The sequence below is a fragment of the Gymnoscopelus microlampas genome (genome assembly GCF_963454915.1).
Source record: "Gymnoscopelus microlampas genome assembly, chromosome: 2".
NCBI lineage: Eukaryota > Metazoa > Chordata > Actinopteri > Myctophiformes > Myctophidae > Gymnoscopelus > Gymnoscopelus microlampas.
The window spans coordinates 26,954,832-26,975,985 of record NC_139939.1 but is presented as its reverse complement, the minus strand read 5'-3'; the positions used below and the strand labels follow the sequence as shown (position 1 = coordinate 26,975,985).

At 40.0% G+C, this 21,154-nt stretch overlaps 1 protein-coding gene across 1 annotated transcript; it reads right to left on the bottom strand.

Moving 5' to 3' along the window:
* Positions 1-52: 52 nt before the first annotated feature.
* On the bottom strand, positions 53-20,302 carry cnga1a (cyclic nucleotide gated channel subunit alpha 1a; the record flags this gene model as incomplete). Its single annotated transcript, XM_084070665.1, has 9 exons — positions 53-109; positions 14,934-15,722; positions 15,817-16,427; positions 16,546-16,652; positions 19,039-19,143; positions 19,272-19,502; positions 19,601-19,651; positions 19,773-19,835; positions 20,265-20,302. 9 exons carry the CDS (start codon positions 20,300-20,302, stop codon positions 53-55), a joined length of 2,052 nt encoding a protein of 683 aa, XP_083926791.1.
* Positions 20,303-21,154: the final 852 nt, after the last annotated feature.

Below are 21,154 nucleotides of genomic sequence, written 5' to 3'. Positions count from 1 at the left end.
AACGGTGGAAGAAATGTTTAATTCTCTTTCTCTGTGCAGCAAGTCGGATACTTCAATGCCTGTTGAATGCGGTGAAGCGCAGCTTCTCCTCCAGCAGCAACAGGCAGAGCTGAACGCGCACCCGCCGTTATGACGCACAAGTCGTGCCACAAGTGGTGTGAGTGATCGATTCTTCCGACTGTTGCTTTTGAACTCGGTGAAAAACAAATGGGCGGAATTGGTAGCCTGCGATATCATAACAATCATGCAGTACGCCTTTGAGAGTTCACACTCTGCACTACATTCCTTCCAATGCCTATACAGTGACAACATAACCCAAGACCAAGCGCAAGTGTGTGAAGAACGCACCTAATAGGCATAGCTATGGTTCAAATGACGCTCGTCTGTCACAAGCGTCATGGAACCACTTGTTCCTGGTTTGAGAATGTTTTACATTTAGAACCGTTACATCTACATAAACGTTAGATTTGAAATATAAAGTGCTGACCCCACGGCCACAGATGTAACAAGTTAAAGCGCTCGGGTCTAAGTACCCGTATCTTTCCTATTGTTCAATAAAAAGTATTTTCTTTTTTTTCTTTTTTCTTTTGTATAATGTATCAAAGTGCAATACTTCTCCTAACCAATAGGGGCACGTGGCCAACGATCGGATTAAAATACTTTTTTATTGAACAATACGGACAATACTTAGACCCAGGCGCTTTAACTTGTTACATTTGTGGTCGTGAAGTCAGTAGCCTACTTTATATTTTAAATGTGAACGTTTACTGGTTGTAAATGTAGAACATTCTCAAAGCAGGAGCAAGTGATTCCTTATGTCTCAGGAGCTTATGTGACAGGAGCTCACCGGTTCATGACTGTGTGTGTGTGTGTGTGTGTACTGTATCACCTCATTATTTACAGAATGCTCATAAACAACAACAACAAAAACCCTTCCCAAATTATTCTCCTTTTTTCTCCTTTTCGCTCAGCTTGCGTTTGCGCTCTCTCGCACGCACGCACGCACGCACACACACACACGCACACGCACACGCACACGCACACGCACACGCATGCCTCCTTTAGGACAGACAAAAGAAGAAAAAAATGAAGAAAAAATAACTACATCTGAGAGCAGAGCAGGGATGTACAATGAATACACAATAATGCACCCTAGTGTACCAGAAGACAATCCAAACCATAAGATCACAATACAAAAAAAAAAATCCTTATAGTTAAGAGGCTTTCCACTAACTCTAAAGCTGGGTATATTGAAGGAAAGACAATCACATGATGGAAAAAGTAAAACAAACACAATCCAGAGCTGAATACTCTATACAAACAATAAATCCATTTATATACCATCTCCCTAAAGCAAAACCTTGTCTGACTTATATGCAACCCAGTTTGACTAGTAATATTTGTAGGCAAAGTGAAAAAGTTCCTCTATGTAAATTTCATTAACTATCTGCCCAATTCTGTATTGTAAGAGGGTCAGTGAGCAACCAATGCCTGAGGATGTTTTTAAAAAAATGTAAATGCAAGTTATTTTTAGATGCCAATATCAATTATCATTGAAGTGCCCTGTATGAAAATTAGTTTTCCCTAGAAAGAAAATATCAAACTAAAAAGGTATTTTCACTTTGAATATAACTTCCAGTGTCTTGTGTATCTCTGACCAGAAATGTCTTATTACCGGGCAGTCCCAGAATATGAGCCAGTGATTAGCATCCTGGCTACCACACAGTCTCCAACACTTGGGCGCTCCCCTGGAGTTAGTGTCGAAGTGTCCTTGAGCAATCAAATGGAGGAGGATGCTCTAATTGTGCCACCTCAGAATTTTGGCTTACATGACGCCCCAATCTAAACTATACCTACAAGCGACGTGCCAGCACAAGTCGACTTTAGATTAACATCAATTTACATGCATCAACATGACAACCTATACCGCAAACCACCCAAATTAGGCTTACACAATCAACTCAGTCCGATCTGTCTTAAATCAGTCTTTAGCTCCTTTGACAGAGACTGCCATGCAGCATTCGCCATCACATGCATCAAAACAAAAATAGTCTAATATAGCACTGTCTTGAAATCACAGCATGTACGGCTGCTGAGCGAGCATTCTGGACTTGAAAATTACATATTTCACTAGTAAGAGACCATGCCTCTGCTTAAGTTTAACGATTTATTGAAACGAAATGAGATTGACGTGGAACTGGATGAGGAACCCAAGGTGGGGTGACGCAGAGTGCAAGTTGGGGAGTGTCTCGGGAGCTGACCGCCATCGTTGCTCTACTCGGGGAGCGGTCGGTCGTCTAGGCTCCGTCACTGTCCCCCCTGGATTCCTAGAGAAGTAGAGACAGAAGGGAGAAGAGCGAGAATCGAGGGGGAAGGAGGAGGTTGGGGTGGAGGAGGACGATCTTGAAAGCGATGAAAGGCAGAAAGAGCCGATCTACAAGCGCAGTACTCACGACCCATGTTTGGTCTGTTGTGGAGCAGAACAAACAGGAGTTGAGAGATCGCAGGTGTATTTATACTGTGGTGATTGCAACAGGGATTGGCTGGGGCGAGTGGAGGCAGGTGTAGTGGATAGGGGTGATTATGAATGGGGAGTGGCTAATGAGTGAAGGTAGTGTGGTAGACAGGGAAGCGATAGAGGACGGGGAGTGGCTGTGATAAGCAGAAGGTGGTCTCCACTCCTGAACCTACGTTGTATACAACTACATTTTAACTTTTGGGTGATTTGATTGGGACATCCCTATAGAGTGTCACACACACACAAAACGTACACGCATGCACACACACACGCACACAGAACTAATGTTTCTTTTCTGAAACTATGCTGGCATGGTCTGCCACCATTAAGATGCAGCTTTACATCTCATCCTACTACTTGCCATTACTTATCATTTTCCAGCTGACTGTCAACTTATCTGTATATGTAAATGACATTACAACACAGAGCTTCATTTATCTCACAAAAGACTCATAAAGCATACAGTATGTGGGGCAGAGAAACCTCCACACTTAAAATCACAACCTTTGATTCATGACTGGTGATGCAAACAACACAAGAAATTAACCACTTTCCAGCATTATAGCTGGTTGGGTAATGCACACACATTGCAATGTATTAAAGAGGTGGTGCCATGGTTTTGCACTTTTTCATGTGTCTATGAGGTTGATAGAACTTCATTAAGCCCCCTGGTGGTGTTTTTATGGTGTTTTATGTCTTCTCTGACTATTTTGAGTTTCTTCCTGGAGGCTGAAACCTTGAGGGTCAAACGCGCCAATAGAAAAACAGCACTTTAATGACACAGTAAGATTATACCCTCCCCCTCATAATCATAACACAACAGGTGTGGGCATGAGGAGGAGGAGGAGGGACTAGGACAGGTGGGTGGTGCTAAGGTGGTGGAGGAGGTGCTAAGGTGAGAACCAGGTATACTTAATGAACTGGAGGCGTGCTCACATAAAAACATAATTTTAACACTTTCTGTACACTTTTCTGAAAAAAATCTTCCTCTTAGTATAACCATAATACCTGATGATTATGTTTTAGGGGGGGGGGGGGCTGTAACATTAAGTTTGCCATACCACACTACTTTTCAATGTGTTCACTGTCCAAAGATTCTCCATACAACCTGTCTACTCTGGTTGTACCGTAATGATGTAATGATGCTGTAGCTGCCCTCGGTTTATGAATAATGACGAAGATGGATGGTCTCAACGGGTGTTTTTATTATCACTTCGCACTTCACTTGTAGAAGCATTGTCGAACACCGTGAAAACTATAAAATGGAGAATAAATACAATAAATATTACTACAAATACAATAATTCATCATTTCATAGTTTCACATCAAACAATAAAATCTGTGCATTTCAACCAATCACTTTCCAATTAAATTCAGCTCAACTTATTCAATTCAACAATAAAACGTTCAATTATAATGCAGTGATTCAATAGTTAATTCATTTAAACTGCAAACAAACAAAACCCAAAGCAAACAAAAGAACAAAGCAAAAGCACCATAACCAAAGACAGTACTAAACTCACTAAATCAAACAAACCCAAACAAATAAACAATGCTGTACCTCACTCCGCTAACCGGGGGTGCTAGGTTGCAAGCCACCTTGGAACTTTAGACTTCAACTGGGTTTACCAAACAAACAGGCACAGCATGCGACAGCAGAAACTGTGGACAACAAACCGTTTCACTCAAACTGAAGACCTTTTAACATGACTTAATCATTTGAGTGAATGTTGCATACAACAAACAAACATTTCATACCTTGCTGCTCCTCAAACAAACACATGCTGTCTGTCTCTCCACCTCTCACTCTGGCTTTCAATGTATGACTGAGCTGCTCTGTTAAGCTAGCAGGCCTCAGATATAAGGGCTCAGGGGCAGCAACAGGATGTTACAAAATAAAGTGACAGAAAGTGTCAAAATAAAAGGTAATCAAATAAACAACAAAAACAAATAACTTCAAATAAATAAATAATTGAAGTTAAAATGACCAAGTGTCACTGACAGTTACAGATGCAATCCCTTCCCCCCCCAAAAAAATCTGCATTTCTATTTATTATTGATAGAGACAGAAAACAGGACAGGAAAGGTTGGATAAAGAGGGGGAATGACATGCAATAAAGAGCATCAGGTCGGTTTTAACCTGGGCCAGCTAAAGGAAGGACTATTATTTATGTGGTAGCCTATATACACTCTTACCAGGTGAGCTGAAAGCCCCCTAAGCCTTTTCACAAAACCCAGAAACATTGTCATACCATGCCCCAGCCAGAGAGAAAGGTGGCATGTATTAGTGCTCCTGAGTTCCCTTTCAGGTGTTAATGACATAACCTGGAGTAGATCGAAGTAAAGTAGTGGGTTGTGAGTTTAACCACATGAACCCCATCATCCTTATTCTGGGCATGTCCTAATACATAAGTGAACATTCAGCGATCTGAATCTTGTGTTCTACTAGAACTAGAACACAAGATCACCCATTGTGAGGCTAGATCAGATATTTTCGGCAAAGGGTAAAAAAGAGTGGACCAAGAATAGATCATTAGGTGACACTAGTCAGTGAATAGGGTATAAGTTAAAATAATACATTTGTTAATCTTCAATAGCATTTTCTATACAGTATAATAATCTACTGCCTAAGCACCATTAACTGCCTAAGCATTTTGTACAATTCGCTCCTTCCAAGGAAATAGGCCCCAATGGCTTGACATAATCATAATAATAATCATAACTAGAAAGTACTGTTCCTGAAGAAACAGTGTGGGATCGCTAAGAATGTTGATGGTATTGAGTATTGATAGTGTTAGTAGTGTTAAAGGTTTGAAAGGTTTGAAAGGTTCTAAAGGTTTGAAAGGTTTGAAAGGTTCTAAAGGTTTGAAAGGTTCTAAAGGTTTGAAAGGTTCTAAAGGTTTTAAAGGTCTACGGTTCTAAAGGTTTGTCGGTGTTGAATAGTGTAAAATGTATTTTTTTTAGGGTAGAACTGTGGTTGCTAGGGTCTGATAGCCGTTGCTAGGTTCTAATAGGTGGTTGCTAGGGTCTAATTGGTGGTTGCTAGGGTAAAACAGGTGGTTGCTAGGGTAAAACAGGTGGTTGCTAGGGTCTAATAAGTGGTTGCTGGGGTCCAATAGGGGGTTGCTAAGGTCTAATATGCCGTCTATATGGTCTAAAATGCGGTTACTGTGGTAAAACAGGTGGTTGCTAGGGTAAAATGGTGGTTGCTAGGGTCTAATCGGTAGTTGCTAGGGTATGATAGGTGGTTGCTATGGTCTAATATGGTGTTGCTAGGGTCTGATAAGCAGTTGCTAGGCTCCACTGTAGCTAAATAGGATTTCCCCATTGAAATTAATGGGATTTATTTAGCAGTAAAAAGTGAAATATCTCTAAAAGTACAAATTATTTCAAAAATTCAAAAGGTAGCCAATATGTCCTAAGTAGGCTGAACGTTATAGAGTTGGAACGGAGTTTCAAGCTAAAAGTATGAATTTCCCCATTGAAATGAATGGGATTTTTTTTGCAGTAAAAAGTGAAATATCTCTAAAAGTACAAATTATTTCAAAAATGGAACGGAGTTTGTAGCTAAAAGTATGAAGGACTAGTTAGGGTCCAAAAAACGGGCAGAATATGGTATAGTATATAATAAAGAGTGGCAATAACATTAGTGTGATCACTGATCGCTTTAGCGATCCCACAATAATCTACATATGTGATTTGAAATGTCAACACCAGATAGGACTTCATAACCAAAGCTAATTTAGTCCAGCTCTGTCTCATCACATCCTCTTTTGAACTAAGCCAGCTAGCCAATTGGCTACATTTGGCTTAACCACATCTAACCCTATATACTTTGTTGGCCAGGGTCCCCCAGCGTCTATCCTAGCCCCTCTCCCTCTAAATCTCTTTGCCAAAAGGCTCACAATGTGTGAACTTGCAGATGTTCCATTTTCTGTGAATGTTCGCTTATTTTCTCTCAATGTTTACCTATTATGACATGCTCAGAATGTCTACAGCAGGGGTAAAAAGAAGGCAATTCATGTCAACAAGGTTGCTGACCTTGTTGACATGAAGTGCCTTCTTTTTATTTTCTAGATAGTCAGTGTGCCATAAACAATATGTTTGATTTTAACACCACATCGAAATAAAATATTTCCAACAGATTTTGATTGTCCATACAGTATACAGCACATCATTTATTTTATTTTTATTTTGAAATGATCAGGACATTTTAATGATCATTAGACTCTGAACATTAACCCCACACCTATCTACCAGACCCCCTCCCCAGTATGTAACTTGCATACAGATTTTTATATAAACAAAACTAATCCTCTCTCTCACACTTATGCCAGTGTGCCAGTGGTTACCCTCCCCTGTGCCAATGTTGGCACCCGTGCCTAAGGTTGCCTACCCCTGGTCTATGTCTTGCATAAAAGGTGCATTTACAAACCCATTCAGGCAAGGTTTCTCTCTCTGGAATTTGGTGATTAGTATTTTAGTGCTCAAATATTTCTGCTATTGCTTTTAGTGTTGTTGATTTGTAATGAATTGTCTGTCATGATGATGAATTGAGTACAAGGGACCACAATGGAAACACGCCCAGGGCTTTTGGTCTCATCCTTTTAGCAAGTTTTTTTTTTTTACTGCTAGTAAAGAATTCAATCAATCAATCAACATCGAACATTTTTGCCCAGTATTTAACTCATGAGTTTTGTCTCAAGCAATCATATAGTATGTATCTATTTTGGCATAGTGCCACAGTGCATTGCTCACCCACCCAGTTCCTCTCAACTCCGATAATATCAATAATTACCAAAGACAAAAGGGCCTGCGGGGCTAAGTCCAGCAGCCTTGCCATCTGTCATCAAATTGATGTATACAAGTGAAAACAGAAATATAAATACTGACATTGTCTGTTACATAAAACTACATTATGTCAAAGACCAAATTATGTAGGCCGATATGTATTTTATACAGGTATCTATATAGTCTACACAGTCTTGTATGAATCACAATTGTAGGGTGGCTCTGGGGGACTCACAAGAATAAAAAATGTGATGTACAGTATATTGGTGGTAACCCTACTGTGGTGGTACCCTACTGGCTGTAAGGTTTTCCTTTTCTGTCAGACTACCGTCAAATCTGAGAGACTGTGGTCCCCCTCCAGACATTGAACTATTCACCATGAACAAAGCCTGTTATACTCCAGAATAGGACATGTGTCGCTTACGGACAAGAGCAGATCTACAAGCGACACAGAGCAACACCATTGTACGATGGAGTGTGAAGCTTAAAAGCCTCTTTCAGCTGCATGGCCCTGATTGCCTCACAGTAAACCCTGTTAGCAGAGACATTTACATACCTTTTAAGTCCTACATTCCATCATGACATGCCAAATCATGCCGATTTGCATGACGTTTGGATAAAATCTGTAGGAGTAATATAAAAAAAATGGGTTTTGCACAAATCGGCCTCCTGGTGGCGCTATAACAGGCCCATGTGAAAAAGTTGGGGCAGAGGTTCTGAATTGGCATCGAGGGAGTGTGTGTGCACAGTTTCGCAGCGACTGGGCCAACGGTGCCGGAGATTTGCTGGTCGCACACGGACAGGACACACGGACGGACACACGGACGGACGGACAGGGGGTAAAACAATATGCGTTTCGGCCTGGAGGAGACAATAAACCTTAAATGTCCATTATTAGTGTAAAGCTTTTGAAAAGACTAGAATGCATCGGCTGCAACAGTAGCTGTGAACGAAATAAGTGATGTTCGCAATGGCCACCAATGTTACTATACTTGTCAACTGTCATGGCCATCAATAAAGATTTGCTACTTTTCACGAGGAACCTGTGTGTGAATTCTGAGCGCTGCAATTAGGCTACAAAACGAATGAGATTCCTTTATTCAAAATGACATTGTATTTTTTTTTCACCCCAAACCATTTTATTATAGTCACATCTCATTATCTCCTTTTCTCACCATCACATTCATCACATCACATTTCCTGTTGGATTGTATTCATGTGTTTGACCTTTGCAGTATTAAAAGTGTGATGGGGTTGTGGATAGCTCTGTTTGTCTTTAGCCTTGCACTCAGTATTTGGAAGATTGATCCAGAGCAAAAAACATTATAAAACTATGCATCATCCATTATGACAGGAACCTGTCATAATAGGTGCTATAGCCCCTAATATGCATTAACTGTTAAATTAATCCAGCAGGTGGGCAGTTCAAGTGCTGCTATAAGCATTTTTATTAACCACATGCACCCTAGCATCCCAATTGTTTTTGAACATTTGCTAAAATAGCAAATGTTCAAGCTCACAACGCATCGTATCGCTGCACATTGTGATTTCACAAAGAAACCACTGCCAAGTATACTATATATGTGCCACATCAAACTTTATAACAGTACAGTTTGTGGCCAAAACAAACAACAGTAGACAAGCAGCTGTTATAGCAGCAGGCAGACTAACAAAACACAATTACATTGTTACTGTACTGTGCTTACTGTAGCCTACTTTTTTTGTTTTTTTGTTTTTGTTAAAAAGGTTAAAGTACAATATTTTGATAGTAATCATTGAGCGTTTGTTCGGTCACAAGGGTCTCTCCAGCTCTTTTGTAAACAGAATATAGTACATTTTCAGGTACTGTAGGTGACAACATTTAAGCCAATCAGGAGAGAGCACTGAAAATGCTTTTTCTGTTTAATAAGGAGCTGGAGAGACATGGGAGACTCCTTTTACTGAACAAACCTTTAACTGAAGTATCTGTAGGCTTTTTTTTTAACTTGAGTTAAGACATGCCCCCAATATATTTCAAAACAAAATGTTCTACTCCATTATACTTGATAAACAATCTTGATACTCAAGAATTCAGATTGACTAAATCCTCAATACATTTTCTCCTTTCTTGCGCTTTCAGCATCAGAGGGTTTCCTTTCAGTTTCCTAATGTAGCTAATCACCTCTCTCATGAGACACTTTCCTGAAACATCACAGAACATTAATGCAAGCCACACCTGGTCATCTGTAATAAAAAGCAGTATGCATACATTAGGCTACAGAACAAGTGTGCTAGTGCTTTACTTCGATTTCTATGGACAATATCCTTTAAACAAAATGGGCAGTATATGCATATTACGCCATCTAGTGTCCCTTTGGGATACAATCTTATCTTAATGCTACAAGGCAATGCAACACCTCAACTCAGTCTTGATTGCAAGTAATTAGGCATATCTGACAATTTGATGCTAGTGTCACACAAGCAGACTTTCTGCATCTGGCACTGGTAAATGCAAGAACAGTTTGACCTCGCTTATCTGGAGGTTAATTTGGCGAGAGAGAGGAGGGAAGGGGGGCATATGACAGGAATAATTATGATTTCCTGTGTAGAATTAATCTGCCTTGGGTCATTACTATGATTTGGTATGCATCTACTGTAGACACCTATTCAACAGGTGACAAGGATTTTAAGGTCATATGGTTTCAGTACGTGCACGAATAGATGATGATACTGGTGGCTAATGTATGTTAAGTCTCTCTCATGTGTTATGACTGACAGTAGCCTATAGACCCGTTAACAGACGACGTCACACTGATAGGAACCAGTATGTGTGCAACCAGTATGCGCGCAATGAAACCCATTCTATCAGGTCTCGCTAGGACGCGCCTCAACACACAAGAGGGGGTTGGGGTGTGCAGAAACCAGCGCACCCCGAAACAACAGGTTGTGAATTGATTGCGTGAAACAATCACCTATGCGTCCAGTCTCAATGTTAGTAAACAAATAATTGGTCTATACTGTAGTTAATTGACATTACAACTGACCATTCCCCTTAAGAGTGCACTCTTGAATCAATCAGACGCTGCGTTTATGATTTGTGTCATTTTGTTCAAAACGGGCCACTCCTCCAAACTTTAGATGTGAATCTAGATAGCCTTTCAGAATGGAATATGAAAAATCGAACAGATCCGAAAAACAGTTTGTGCGCGGCAGAGCAGAGTTAGAACCACCACACATAGTAGCCTACATAGTTACAAAGGCAACATTACAGCCCATACCTCAAGTTACTGGTTGGCCCTAATATCTGGCCTAAAAACAGCCTATTGGCATTTGATCCTCAACACTGATGCATAAAGAGGAGGGCGCCTGAAGTACACAGGACCATTCCAAATAAACACAATGGTCTAAACAAACAGTTCTAAAGCAAAAACAAAAATCCATTGCCTACCTTGCTCAGACATGAGAAAAATGAATGGGGACAGGTTATGTCGGAGTCATAGTGACAGGGCAATGGTCCGCCAGCTGTCTAGTGGTCTTTCCCACAATGGTAGCAAAGACCAGAACCCCAATCAGGAAATCCGTAGAATGAAAGAGGAACTCTATGTCCTTTTTTTAAGGTGGCATCTCTCTGTCAGTTGTTGGGGTCATTCATTGTGGACCAATAAAGGCAGAAAGAATACTTCCTCATTAGAGTTCCAAACGCAGGCTCTTCAGGGTCATCCAGTGCAGGGTATACCCAATCATCTGCACCAAAACCAATGTACTTGGAGAAAGCGAAATACCAACAGGCATTCCAATGGATGATAATGATGATATACAGGATCAGGTTGCCAATGCGGAAGATATTTACTAGATATTTGGGTAATTCGTTTTAGTCTGTCTTTTTGAAGAACTCAAACATGTGGCCAACCCTCAATAGTTTGTTCATGCATATCTAGGGTAGTCAAAGCCAATTAGCAAATTTTAATATGGGATATTAACACAATAATGTTGAGAAGCAGAATGTTTTCTGAATTTCTTGATGATGATGATGATGATGATGATGATGATGATAATAATAATAATAGTAATAGCAATACATGTAATAATAATATTAATAATAATAATACATCAGACTTATATAGCCCTTCCTACTCAAAGACGCTTAACAAAAACAAAACAAACTAGAAAAAGTGCTCCTCGGAGCACAGGTCTCCGCCAGGTCAGGTAGGTTATTGTGGGCCAGCAATGTTCGGAATTCGCCAATCAGGATGGAATATGAAAAATCGGACGGAACCATCTTGATCACTTGACTATAGAGATAATGTGTATCGATTTGCATGATGTTTGGACAAAATTTGCAGGAGTAGGCCTAATATAAAAAAGAAAAGTGTTGCAAAAATTGGCCTCCTGGTGGCACTATAAGAGGGCAATGTTAAAAGGGTGACATTTGTTCCTCAACATAGTGCGACTGCGAATGTAGGGGCAAAGTTTCACTGCAATCAGACACTGCGTTCATGATTTGCGCATTTTGTTCAAAACGGGCCACTCCTGCAAACTTAAGATGTCAATCTTAGCCAATCAGGATGGAATACGAAAAATAAACAGATATGTCTTGATCACATGAACATACTCTCTCGCCATGCCTTTCGGCCTGGCGGAGACAATAACAATATTAAAGGAAGAGAACAAATAAAACAAAACAGAGGCTGATAGATAGAGTTCATCAGTTTTTGTATATTGCTTTATTGCAAACCAAGTTGGTATATGTGCATTTCATGTTTCTGTATTTCTGTATCAGCACAAGAACCTGTGACCTCATCACTCTTGTCTCCTTTTTTATCTATGTCTCATTTATTATCGGGTAAGGGCACTCTGTGCTGTCCTTGGCGTACTCATAGAGTTATAGGGCGTACTGGGAAAACTCAATGAGTTGCGGGATTTCTAAGTTATAGTATAGCCTACGTGTCAAGCTATGATGAGGATCAGTTTGTTCCGCCGGCTCCCCCAGAGCTCGTGCGGAAGTGTCCCTGTGCAAGACTCTGAACCTCTAATTTCCTCAGATGAGCAGGTTGGTGCCCTGCATGGTTTCCTCCGCCATCGGTGAGTGAATGTGTTTGTGAATGTAATGCACATTGTAAAGCGGCTTGGATAAAAGGCGCTATATAAATGCACCATTTACTTATTTACCATTTATATTGAGAAACCCTTGTGGTCAATCCCACAGTGACAATTCTCCCATGGGAAATCTCTTCTATAGGTTGCAATTTACCCAGTCCATATGATAATGTTGCACTGAATTAGCTAAAGGACTTACTGTCATGGTGCAGTCGTGCCCTAAGCCCTATAGAGATTGCTTCCAACATCTAGCCGGTGTAGGGGTGTCAGTGTGGTGGAATGTTTCTTTTTCTTAAGAGTCACACGGTGTGACACACAGTTTTAGACTAAATCAATTATGACATTAAAAATAAGAGTTTATGACATCCACTCTTGTGTTTTGGTTGAGTTCAAGTGATACATTTGATGAACAATGAATTACGTATATAGCGTATTCAGCCCTCTGCAGTTGTCTATTAGAAATGTAATGTTCACAGCATGTCCTCACCATGTTTTCACCATCTGTTAACATTAACCACGTTAACCGTGGCATCCATATTTTGGACAGATTTCCCAAATTATTCAAATTACATTAAAAATAAATACAATTTATTTTTCAAAAGAATTGTATTTATTTATGTATTTATTAATTTATTGTTATTATTATTATTATTATTGCTATTATTATTATTTAAAATTCTGTCACACAAATCATGCCATTAAATGCAATACTCTAGGTCTAGGACGTATAGGATCTCAAATCCACTCTTAAACAAAAGTACCTCGCCAATGAACAAAAAAATCAATACAGCTCTGCCTCAATCTTGAAACCATGTTTCAAACTGGCTGCTTTGCACACTCTATTATAGGACATCAGCAGCTTGATTGGTGCATAAACACTGAGTCTCTATGAGACATCAGTGTTGAGAGACAAACGGTATCACATGCTCCACTGCTCTCAAGCCCGTAACTAGAACTGAGAGATAGGAGTTTCCATCCGTCTTATTCCCTCTGAATTCTGACTTTGCACATAAAAAGACTGATAGCATCACAGGTGAGGCCCAGCAAAGTGATTTATATTTAGGAACCAAATGAACCCTGGTCTGTAACTCAGAGAGTTATGGGGGTGCATACCTAACTGGGGGTCCTTTTCCTTGAAATAAAGACAAATTGGGAACCATTGCCACACACACACACACACACACACACACACACACACACACACACACACACACACACACACACACACACACACACACACACACACACACACACACACACACACACACACACACACACACACACACACACCTAACCCTAACCCTAAAGGGATTTACCACACAAAGACCAAATACCTTTTATTCATATAGCCAAATGCTGGACCAATGTAATTAATATGTGTCAGTGCACAAACCTATAAAACGGTGTCCATAATCAAAAAACATTTAATTAGAGATGGAAATAACTAATGGAAAGTGGAAAGAGTATTACATACGAGCAAAGAAAGATTATTTCAGGGCTCATTAACACACCATGTGACACAATATTTTACATATAGACAGACATATCACACTGTTGGCTGGACCTGAAATAAGACTGGTGATTACAACATGTCAGGTATTATTCATGACAATACTTCTTTAATGTTACTGTCTATAGTTTTGTTCACCTTTGTCCATCTTCTATTGATCAAAGGGAGTAGTCCCAGTGATTTTTCTCTTACATGACAAATATTTATGGTTTAACACCTTCATGTACTCATCTGCAATTCCTTGCTATTTACTTCCTTGCCATGTTGAAATGAATGTATGCTGCCAACATGAAAATGATCATGATGTAGGTTACAAACCAGAGATTATTATAAATAATGTATAAAGTATTATAAGGAAATGTCAGTTCCAATGAATGAAACAAGGGATACCTAGAGGTGTATATAGAGATGTGTGGCTCATCGCTAATCTTGACCTTTGACTGCCAAATTACACCATGCATCAGATGTTGATTTAGATCTAAAATAAGATTTCTTTCATGGCTTTGTGTTGTAATTTGATGATGCAGTGTTATTGAGTCATTGCAGACAGAGTAACATACTGTACATACTGTACACACAGACACCCTCATTACACAATCACTTTGCAGCACAACTAATATAAATGTCGTAGCCTACATGTCAAACGTTTATCTGAATACAGACATTATATTGAAATTCCATTCTTGAAAATGTGCAATTAAAGAGATATTTAATGAGAGGACTTAATATTTCAGCAAGAGTCTAGTGATTATTTTAACAGGTCTTTTGCTGTTGTCATTCATTTCTGTATATACTAGCAAGTCCAAGCTAGATAGAAAATCTATTTTTGTCTGCCTCTTTAACTTATGTGTCTTTTTTCTCCTCCTCCTTTTCCTCTTCCTCTTCTTTCTCCCCCTCCTTTTCCTCTTCCTCTTCTTTCTCCCCCTCCTTAATTATTTCCCCATCTTTTGCCTCCTCCCCCTCCTCCTCCTCCTTTGCCTCTTCCTCTTTTTTCTCTTCCTCCTCTTTTTTCTCTTCCTCTTTCTCCTCTACGACTACCTGCACTACCTTTTTCTCTTCTTCATCATCATCATCGTCATCTTCCACCTCCTCTCCTGTCAGGTGCTCTAGCTCTGCAATACGCCCTTTGAGGGTCCGCCGTGCGTTCTTGTTCTTTCCCAGGATCCTTTTTAACTTGGACTGCAGCAATTCCACGTTGCTGTACAGGGAGTTCACTTTTGCCAACAATTCTGTGGTCTCTGGTATGATTTTAGACGGGTCCAGTTCTATGAGATTATCCTTCAGCAGGATCTCCCGGCCTTTTTCCTCCAGCATAGCTTTGGCATCCGGGTACTCTGTAAGGGATTCCATCAGGTCATCCTTGGACAGACAGAAGAGGTCAGAGTATCCAACACTACGGATATTGGCTGTCCTCCGGTTGCCCGCTTTGCTGCCTTTGATGCCAAGGATGCTAAGATCACCGAAGTAGCTGCCACTGCCCAGGACAATAAACTGTGTAACCCCATCTTCAGCAACAACTGCAAGTTTGCCATCTTTGATGATGTACATCTCACGGCCAATGTCGCCCTTCTTACAGATGTAGTCACCGGGGCTGAAAACCTGTGGTCGAAGCTTTAGCACCAGAATAATCAGCAGGCCTTCTTCACATTCAGCGAAAATACGAACCTTCTTCAGAGTGTCCATGTGCACTTGGATAGCAATTTCAGCCTTTAGCTTGTCTGGCAGATACCTCAGCACCTCCTTCTCATCCTGGGATTTTCCGGTATTCCATAGATAGCCATAATAATTGATAACACGATCTTCAATTTCCAAACTTACTCCCCTCACCTACAATGGAAAGGAAACATAACTTTCAGAATATAATTAGAAAATATGACCCCCAAGCCCAACCTCACAATTTTAGCGGAGAAAATATACTTACATGCATGTATTGCTTGATGTTGTCAATGCGAGACTGAAACTGTGCCTGGGCAGCATTCATGTTAGAAATCATTGTGGCAATGTTTCCCACAATGGTGGCAAAGACCAGAACCCCAATCAGGAAATCCGTAGAATGAAATAGGAACTCTATGTCCCTTTTTGGAGGTGGCATCTCTCCGACAGTTGTTAGGGTCATTGTGGACCAGTAAAGGCAGAAAGAATACTTCCTCATTAGAGTTCCAAACGCAGGCTCTTCAGGGTCATCTAGTGCAGGGTATACCCAATCATCTGCACCAAAACCGACCCACTTGGAGAAGGAGAAATACCAACAGGCATTCCAATGGATGATAATGATGATATACAGGATCAGGTTGCCAATGCGGAAGAGATTTGGGTAGTTCGTTTTAGTCTCTGTCTTTTTGAAGAACTCAAACATGCGGCCAACCCTCAATAGCTTGTTCATGCGTATCTCAGGGTAGTCAAGGCCAACGACAATATAGAAGATGTCAGTAGGCAACATGGACACAGCATCCAAAATGAACTGGGTGCTATTCACGTAGCGGTCCTGTAACATCTTCTTATCATTCACTAATAGACCTTGCAACAGGTAGCCTGTGTGGAGAGATTTATAACAGACAGATTGAAATTAAAAAGCTGTTATTCTATTATTTCCAGAGATTATTATATTTGCGGCCCACGATAAATATAAATGAACAAAAATTAATTTCACCTGTTCTGGTCCTGAAGACCATGTCAGCTATGTACATGAGGTCTGCACAGTAGTCCAAAATCACCCAGTAAATGATGTAGTCATGCTGAAGCTCCTCAAAAGTGGCCCTGCATGTCAGCGTTTAAAATAGAAGACACATGGGCAAGAAATTAGTGCATTTTCTAATTTGATACAAATACAGGTATTTCATATTTTCTAGTGTAGGCCTGATGCCCATCATACAGCACACATTATTCGAAGGACAATTTCCCTTGACTTGACTTAAGATTATATGTAGGTAATAGATGTGTATTTGGTGCCAAGCTCAGATACTTCTACTGTACAACATCAAAGATGGAAGCAATACAACATAATGTAAAACACATTGACAAACACATTACATTTTATTCTATTTTTCTCAAATTTAAAATGTATGTTTTCTAGCATTGGACAGACTAAATGACTGTGTTTTCTTGTATCTCAGTAAGAGTGCTCTTGACCACTCTTAAAATGTGTTCTTACATAAGAGAAAAGCAAAAATAAGAAAACTTTGCTGAATCCCAGGTAAGAACACAATAAGAAACTAGAAAAAGTGCTCCTCGGAGCACAAGTCTCCGCCAGGTCAGCTAGATTATTATGGCCTCCTGGTGGCGCTATAATAGGCCAATGTGAAAAGGGTAACATTTCTTTTTAGGCCTTGCACGGCAATCGGACACTGCATTCATGAGTTGAGGCATTTTGTTCCAAAAATGTGGTTTGCTAAATCAGACCAGCTGGTGGCGCTATAACAGGCCAATGTGAAAAGGGTGGCATTTCTTCCTCGGCCTAGTGGGAATGTGTGTGCACAATTTCACAGAAATCGCACACTGCGTTCATGATTTGAGGAATTTTGTTCAAAACGGACCTATCCTGCAAACTTTAGAAGCCAAAGTTAGCCAAGTAGGATAGAATATGAAGTATCAGACACATCCATCTTGATCACATGACTATAGAGAGACTGTGTACCGATTTGCGTGATATTTGAACAGAATCTGAAGGAGTAAGAGAAAAAAATGTGTTTTTCAAAACTCAGCCTCCTGGTGGCGCTCTAAACGGCATATGTGAAAAATGCACGGCAGAGGGTTTTCCTTGGCCTCTAAGGAGTGTGCATGCAAAGTTGCACGCAGATCGGTGCAGTTATAGCTAAAAACGTGAATCGGCCTGTTATAGCGCCACCATGAGGCTGATTTGAAAGTTTTCAAGTGACATTTCTTCCTGGGCCAAGTGGGAATGTACGTGGAAAATTGCACGGAAAGTGCATGCTGCGTTCATGATTTGAGGCATTTTGTTCAAAATGAACCAATCCTGCTAACTTTGGAAGCCAATCTTAGCCAATCAGGATGGAATATGGAAAATCGGACAGATCCGTGTTGATCACATGGCTATAGAGATACTGTGTACAGATTTGTGTGTTATTTGGAGAAAATCTGTAGGAGTAACATTAAAAAATGTGTTTTGCAAAAGTCGGCCTCATGGTGGCGCTATAACAGGCTGATCTGAAAAATGTGGGGCAGAGGTTCTGCTGTGGCATCCAGGGAATGTGTGTGTGCAGTTTCACAGCGACCGGGCCAATGGTGGCGGAGATTAGCTGGTCGCAGACAGAAGGACGGACGGACACACACACACACACACGCACACACACACACGGACGGACGGACGGAGGGTAAAACATACTCTCTCGCCATGCCTATCGGCCTGGCGGAGACAAAAATGCTGGTTAAGAACAAATATAAGAGAAAATGGGTTCTTATATCGCTTCTGAATGGGGCCCAATTGTTCTGTCCTGCCAAGCAATAGATTGAAATATTATCCGGGGGCATTCGACCAGTTACCAAAACTATTTGAAAAGAAACAAAAATAAGCCTGACTAACAGCCCTTAGAGAGGCTGTGCTGCTCCTTACACCCAACAGGAACTTTTTGGCTAGTGAGTGGCTCTAAACGAAAGGCCATGGGGTTACCAAAGTAAGAAAGTTTCATCCTTCAATCTGCCAAATAAGACTATCATAGATACTTTGTTCAAAGGTGGTACTTTGGACTGTGGGTGGCCCTACAAACGGTCATGGTTCACTCAATGTTTAGGATTATTTTTTATTTAGAGTATGAATGCGCTCAGCAAGCTTCATGGCAATCTACCCATTACATTTTGGCCTATTTAGGTCAACGCAATCACTAGGGTTCATCCTCTTGAGAGCATGAAGGTGCACCGCAAATTCCATGCTTATCCAGACAGTAGTTTAAGAGTAGTAAGTAAGTAAGTAGTTAAGTTATTTGGGTTCAAAGTGGTGGACCAATGAACAAACGGACAGACTGTCCATATTTTTAGAGCCCTAGGCTAAAAAGGATGAGGAGGATGACTGTCAACAGGTTGTTTTTTGAAGGAGATTAGTAGTAGTGTACTGACCAAAACATTAGTTGGGTTGGATGTAAAGAGAGGGCAACAAAGAGAGAATGAAGAATGATTATCATTTGGTCACCTGGCAACGATCATGATCCAGTTGTACATGACTGGACATGTAATGCAGAACAGCCAGTTGTAGTACAAACCCCCATCTGGGTGTATGACAAATAATTCTTTTGGCCTGTAGGAAGAGACAGACGTTTATATGCATGCATTCAGTACCGAAAATGTCTGCACCAAAAAGTCATCTGACAATAGTGGAAACAATAAAATAACAAATTAAATTATAAAGTTGCATGTATAACTTACTTATTCTTCTCTTTCTCCTCCTTTTCTTTTTTCTCTTTCTCCTCCTTTTCTTTTTTCTCTTTCTCCTCCTTTTCCTTTTGTTCTCTCTCCTCCTTTTCCTTTTCTTCTTCCTCCTCCTTCTCCCTTTTTTCTTTGTCGTCCTTTTCTTCTTCCTCCCCCTTTTCCCTTTCTGCTTCCTCCTCCTTTTCTCCTTCTTCTACCTTTTCCGTCTCTTCTTTATCCTTCTCCTCCCTGAAACACATATATCAATACATCTAAATGGAGAAGCCTTAATGCATACACATATTATTTATTTGTTTAATGATCTTTAACATAACATTTTAAATTACCCTTTTTCCTCCTCATCTTTATTCTCCTTTATTTCTTCTTCCTTTTTCTCACTAGAAAGAGAAAAGATTTCAGGTTCATTTAATGTGTAGTGTGTAATGGTCGTTCATATCTGACGGGGAATGTAATATTTCATAAAAAAACATATTTTTTCTAGTTTCTAGTTGTACTTACTCTTCATTATTATTACTGTTGTTCACATTGAAACAGTGGACAGGATAAAGGACAGGTTGATTTCTGAAACAAACACAATGCATACACTTTAGGATCATTATTTGGTACATTCTGTTCCTTCTATTACATTGTTACATAGAATCTAGCAGGTTGCCTAGCTCAGTGGTTTTCAAACTTTTTGTGACCAAGGCACACAAATGGACATTTCTAAATCTCAAGGCACAGCTGTATTTATAACAAAAATAGCCATTCTAAAAGCTCATGATCGCTTGTGATCACAAAATAAAATGAATACATTTCTCCTATGGTGACATGCCCAAAAACAGGAATGCCAGACTGAAAGTGTTTGAAATTATGGTGCTATAGAATGTTTGTCCGTTTTGGGAAGTAAGTGCACACAAAGTACTGATTAGTAAAAAGAAATATGGATAATTATATATATATATTGCAATAATGTGTCAATAAATTGTCACAAAATCCCAATTGGCACACCTGGTCTCAGGGCACACCAGTGTGCCTCGACACACCATTTGGGAACCACTGGCCTAGGTCAATAAATCATTGCTCACATGTCTTCAGTGTCTGGGGCCAATTGTGGTGCAATTCGTGGTGGGACAGTAAGGCGAGGAAGGCGCCTTGCAGACGCCATGGCAGCAGAACAGCAGAATAGCCTATCAAACAATATAGCAACATAAGTATAGTACAAAATGTACCTCAGACGGTGTTATGAGAGCATGAAATGTACACATACTGTACAGTATGTGTCATTTTTTTAATTAATACAATCAATAAGCATGAACATTTCTCTAATAGTGAACCAGTGAAGCAGAATGCATTCAGGCTTATCTAATCAAACTTACCGTCACCCCAGGTTAATTTAACGCACAGTCCATAATAATCCTTATTCATTAAGCCTTCGGAAGCCTGGATATTTGGCTATGACTACATGTGTCTATTTTCCATGTTCAAATATCTTATTCTAATTCTAAAATTGTATTAAAATGCCGCTACATGAAGTAAAATGGACGCATTGAGCCTATTGTTGGTAGCAATACAGAGCCTTGGTGACCCTGAAAAGGATTTGTGGATTAGAGAACATTGAAAGAGGGAGAGAGTGTCACTCATCCTCCTTATACAGTAGGTCTACTCACTCATAATGGGCAACAGTACATACTGTACATTAGGTGCGTGCCTGTTTCACTGATTAATCATTCAGTAAAGGTTTAATGTATTTTAAATGATAGCAGACCTAGTAATGCGTAAAAACGAATGAATTTGTATTTAATTGCTAATGAGCTATCTCAAAATGCCACCACAAAATGAATTAACTTATGGTTGACCCGTTCCTATGAATAATTATTCGTTTATTTTTCTTCACTATT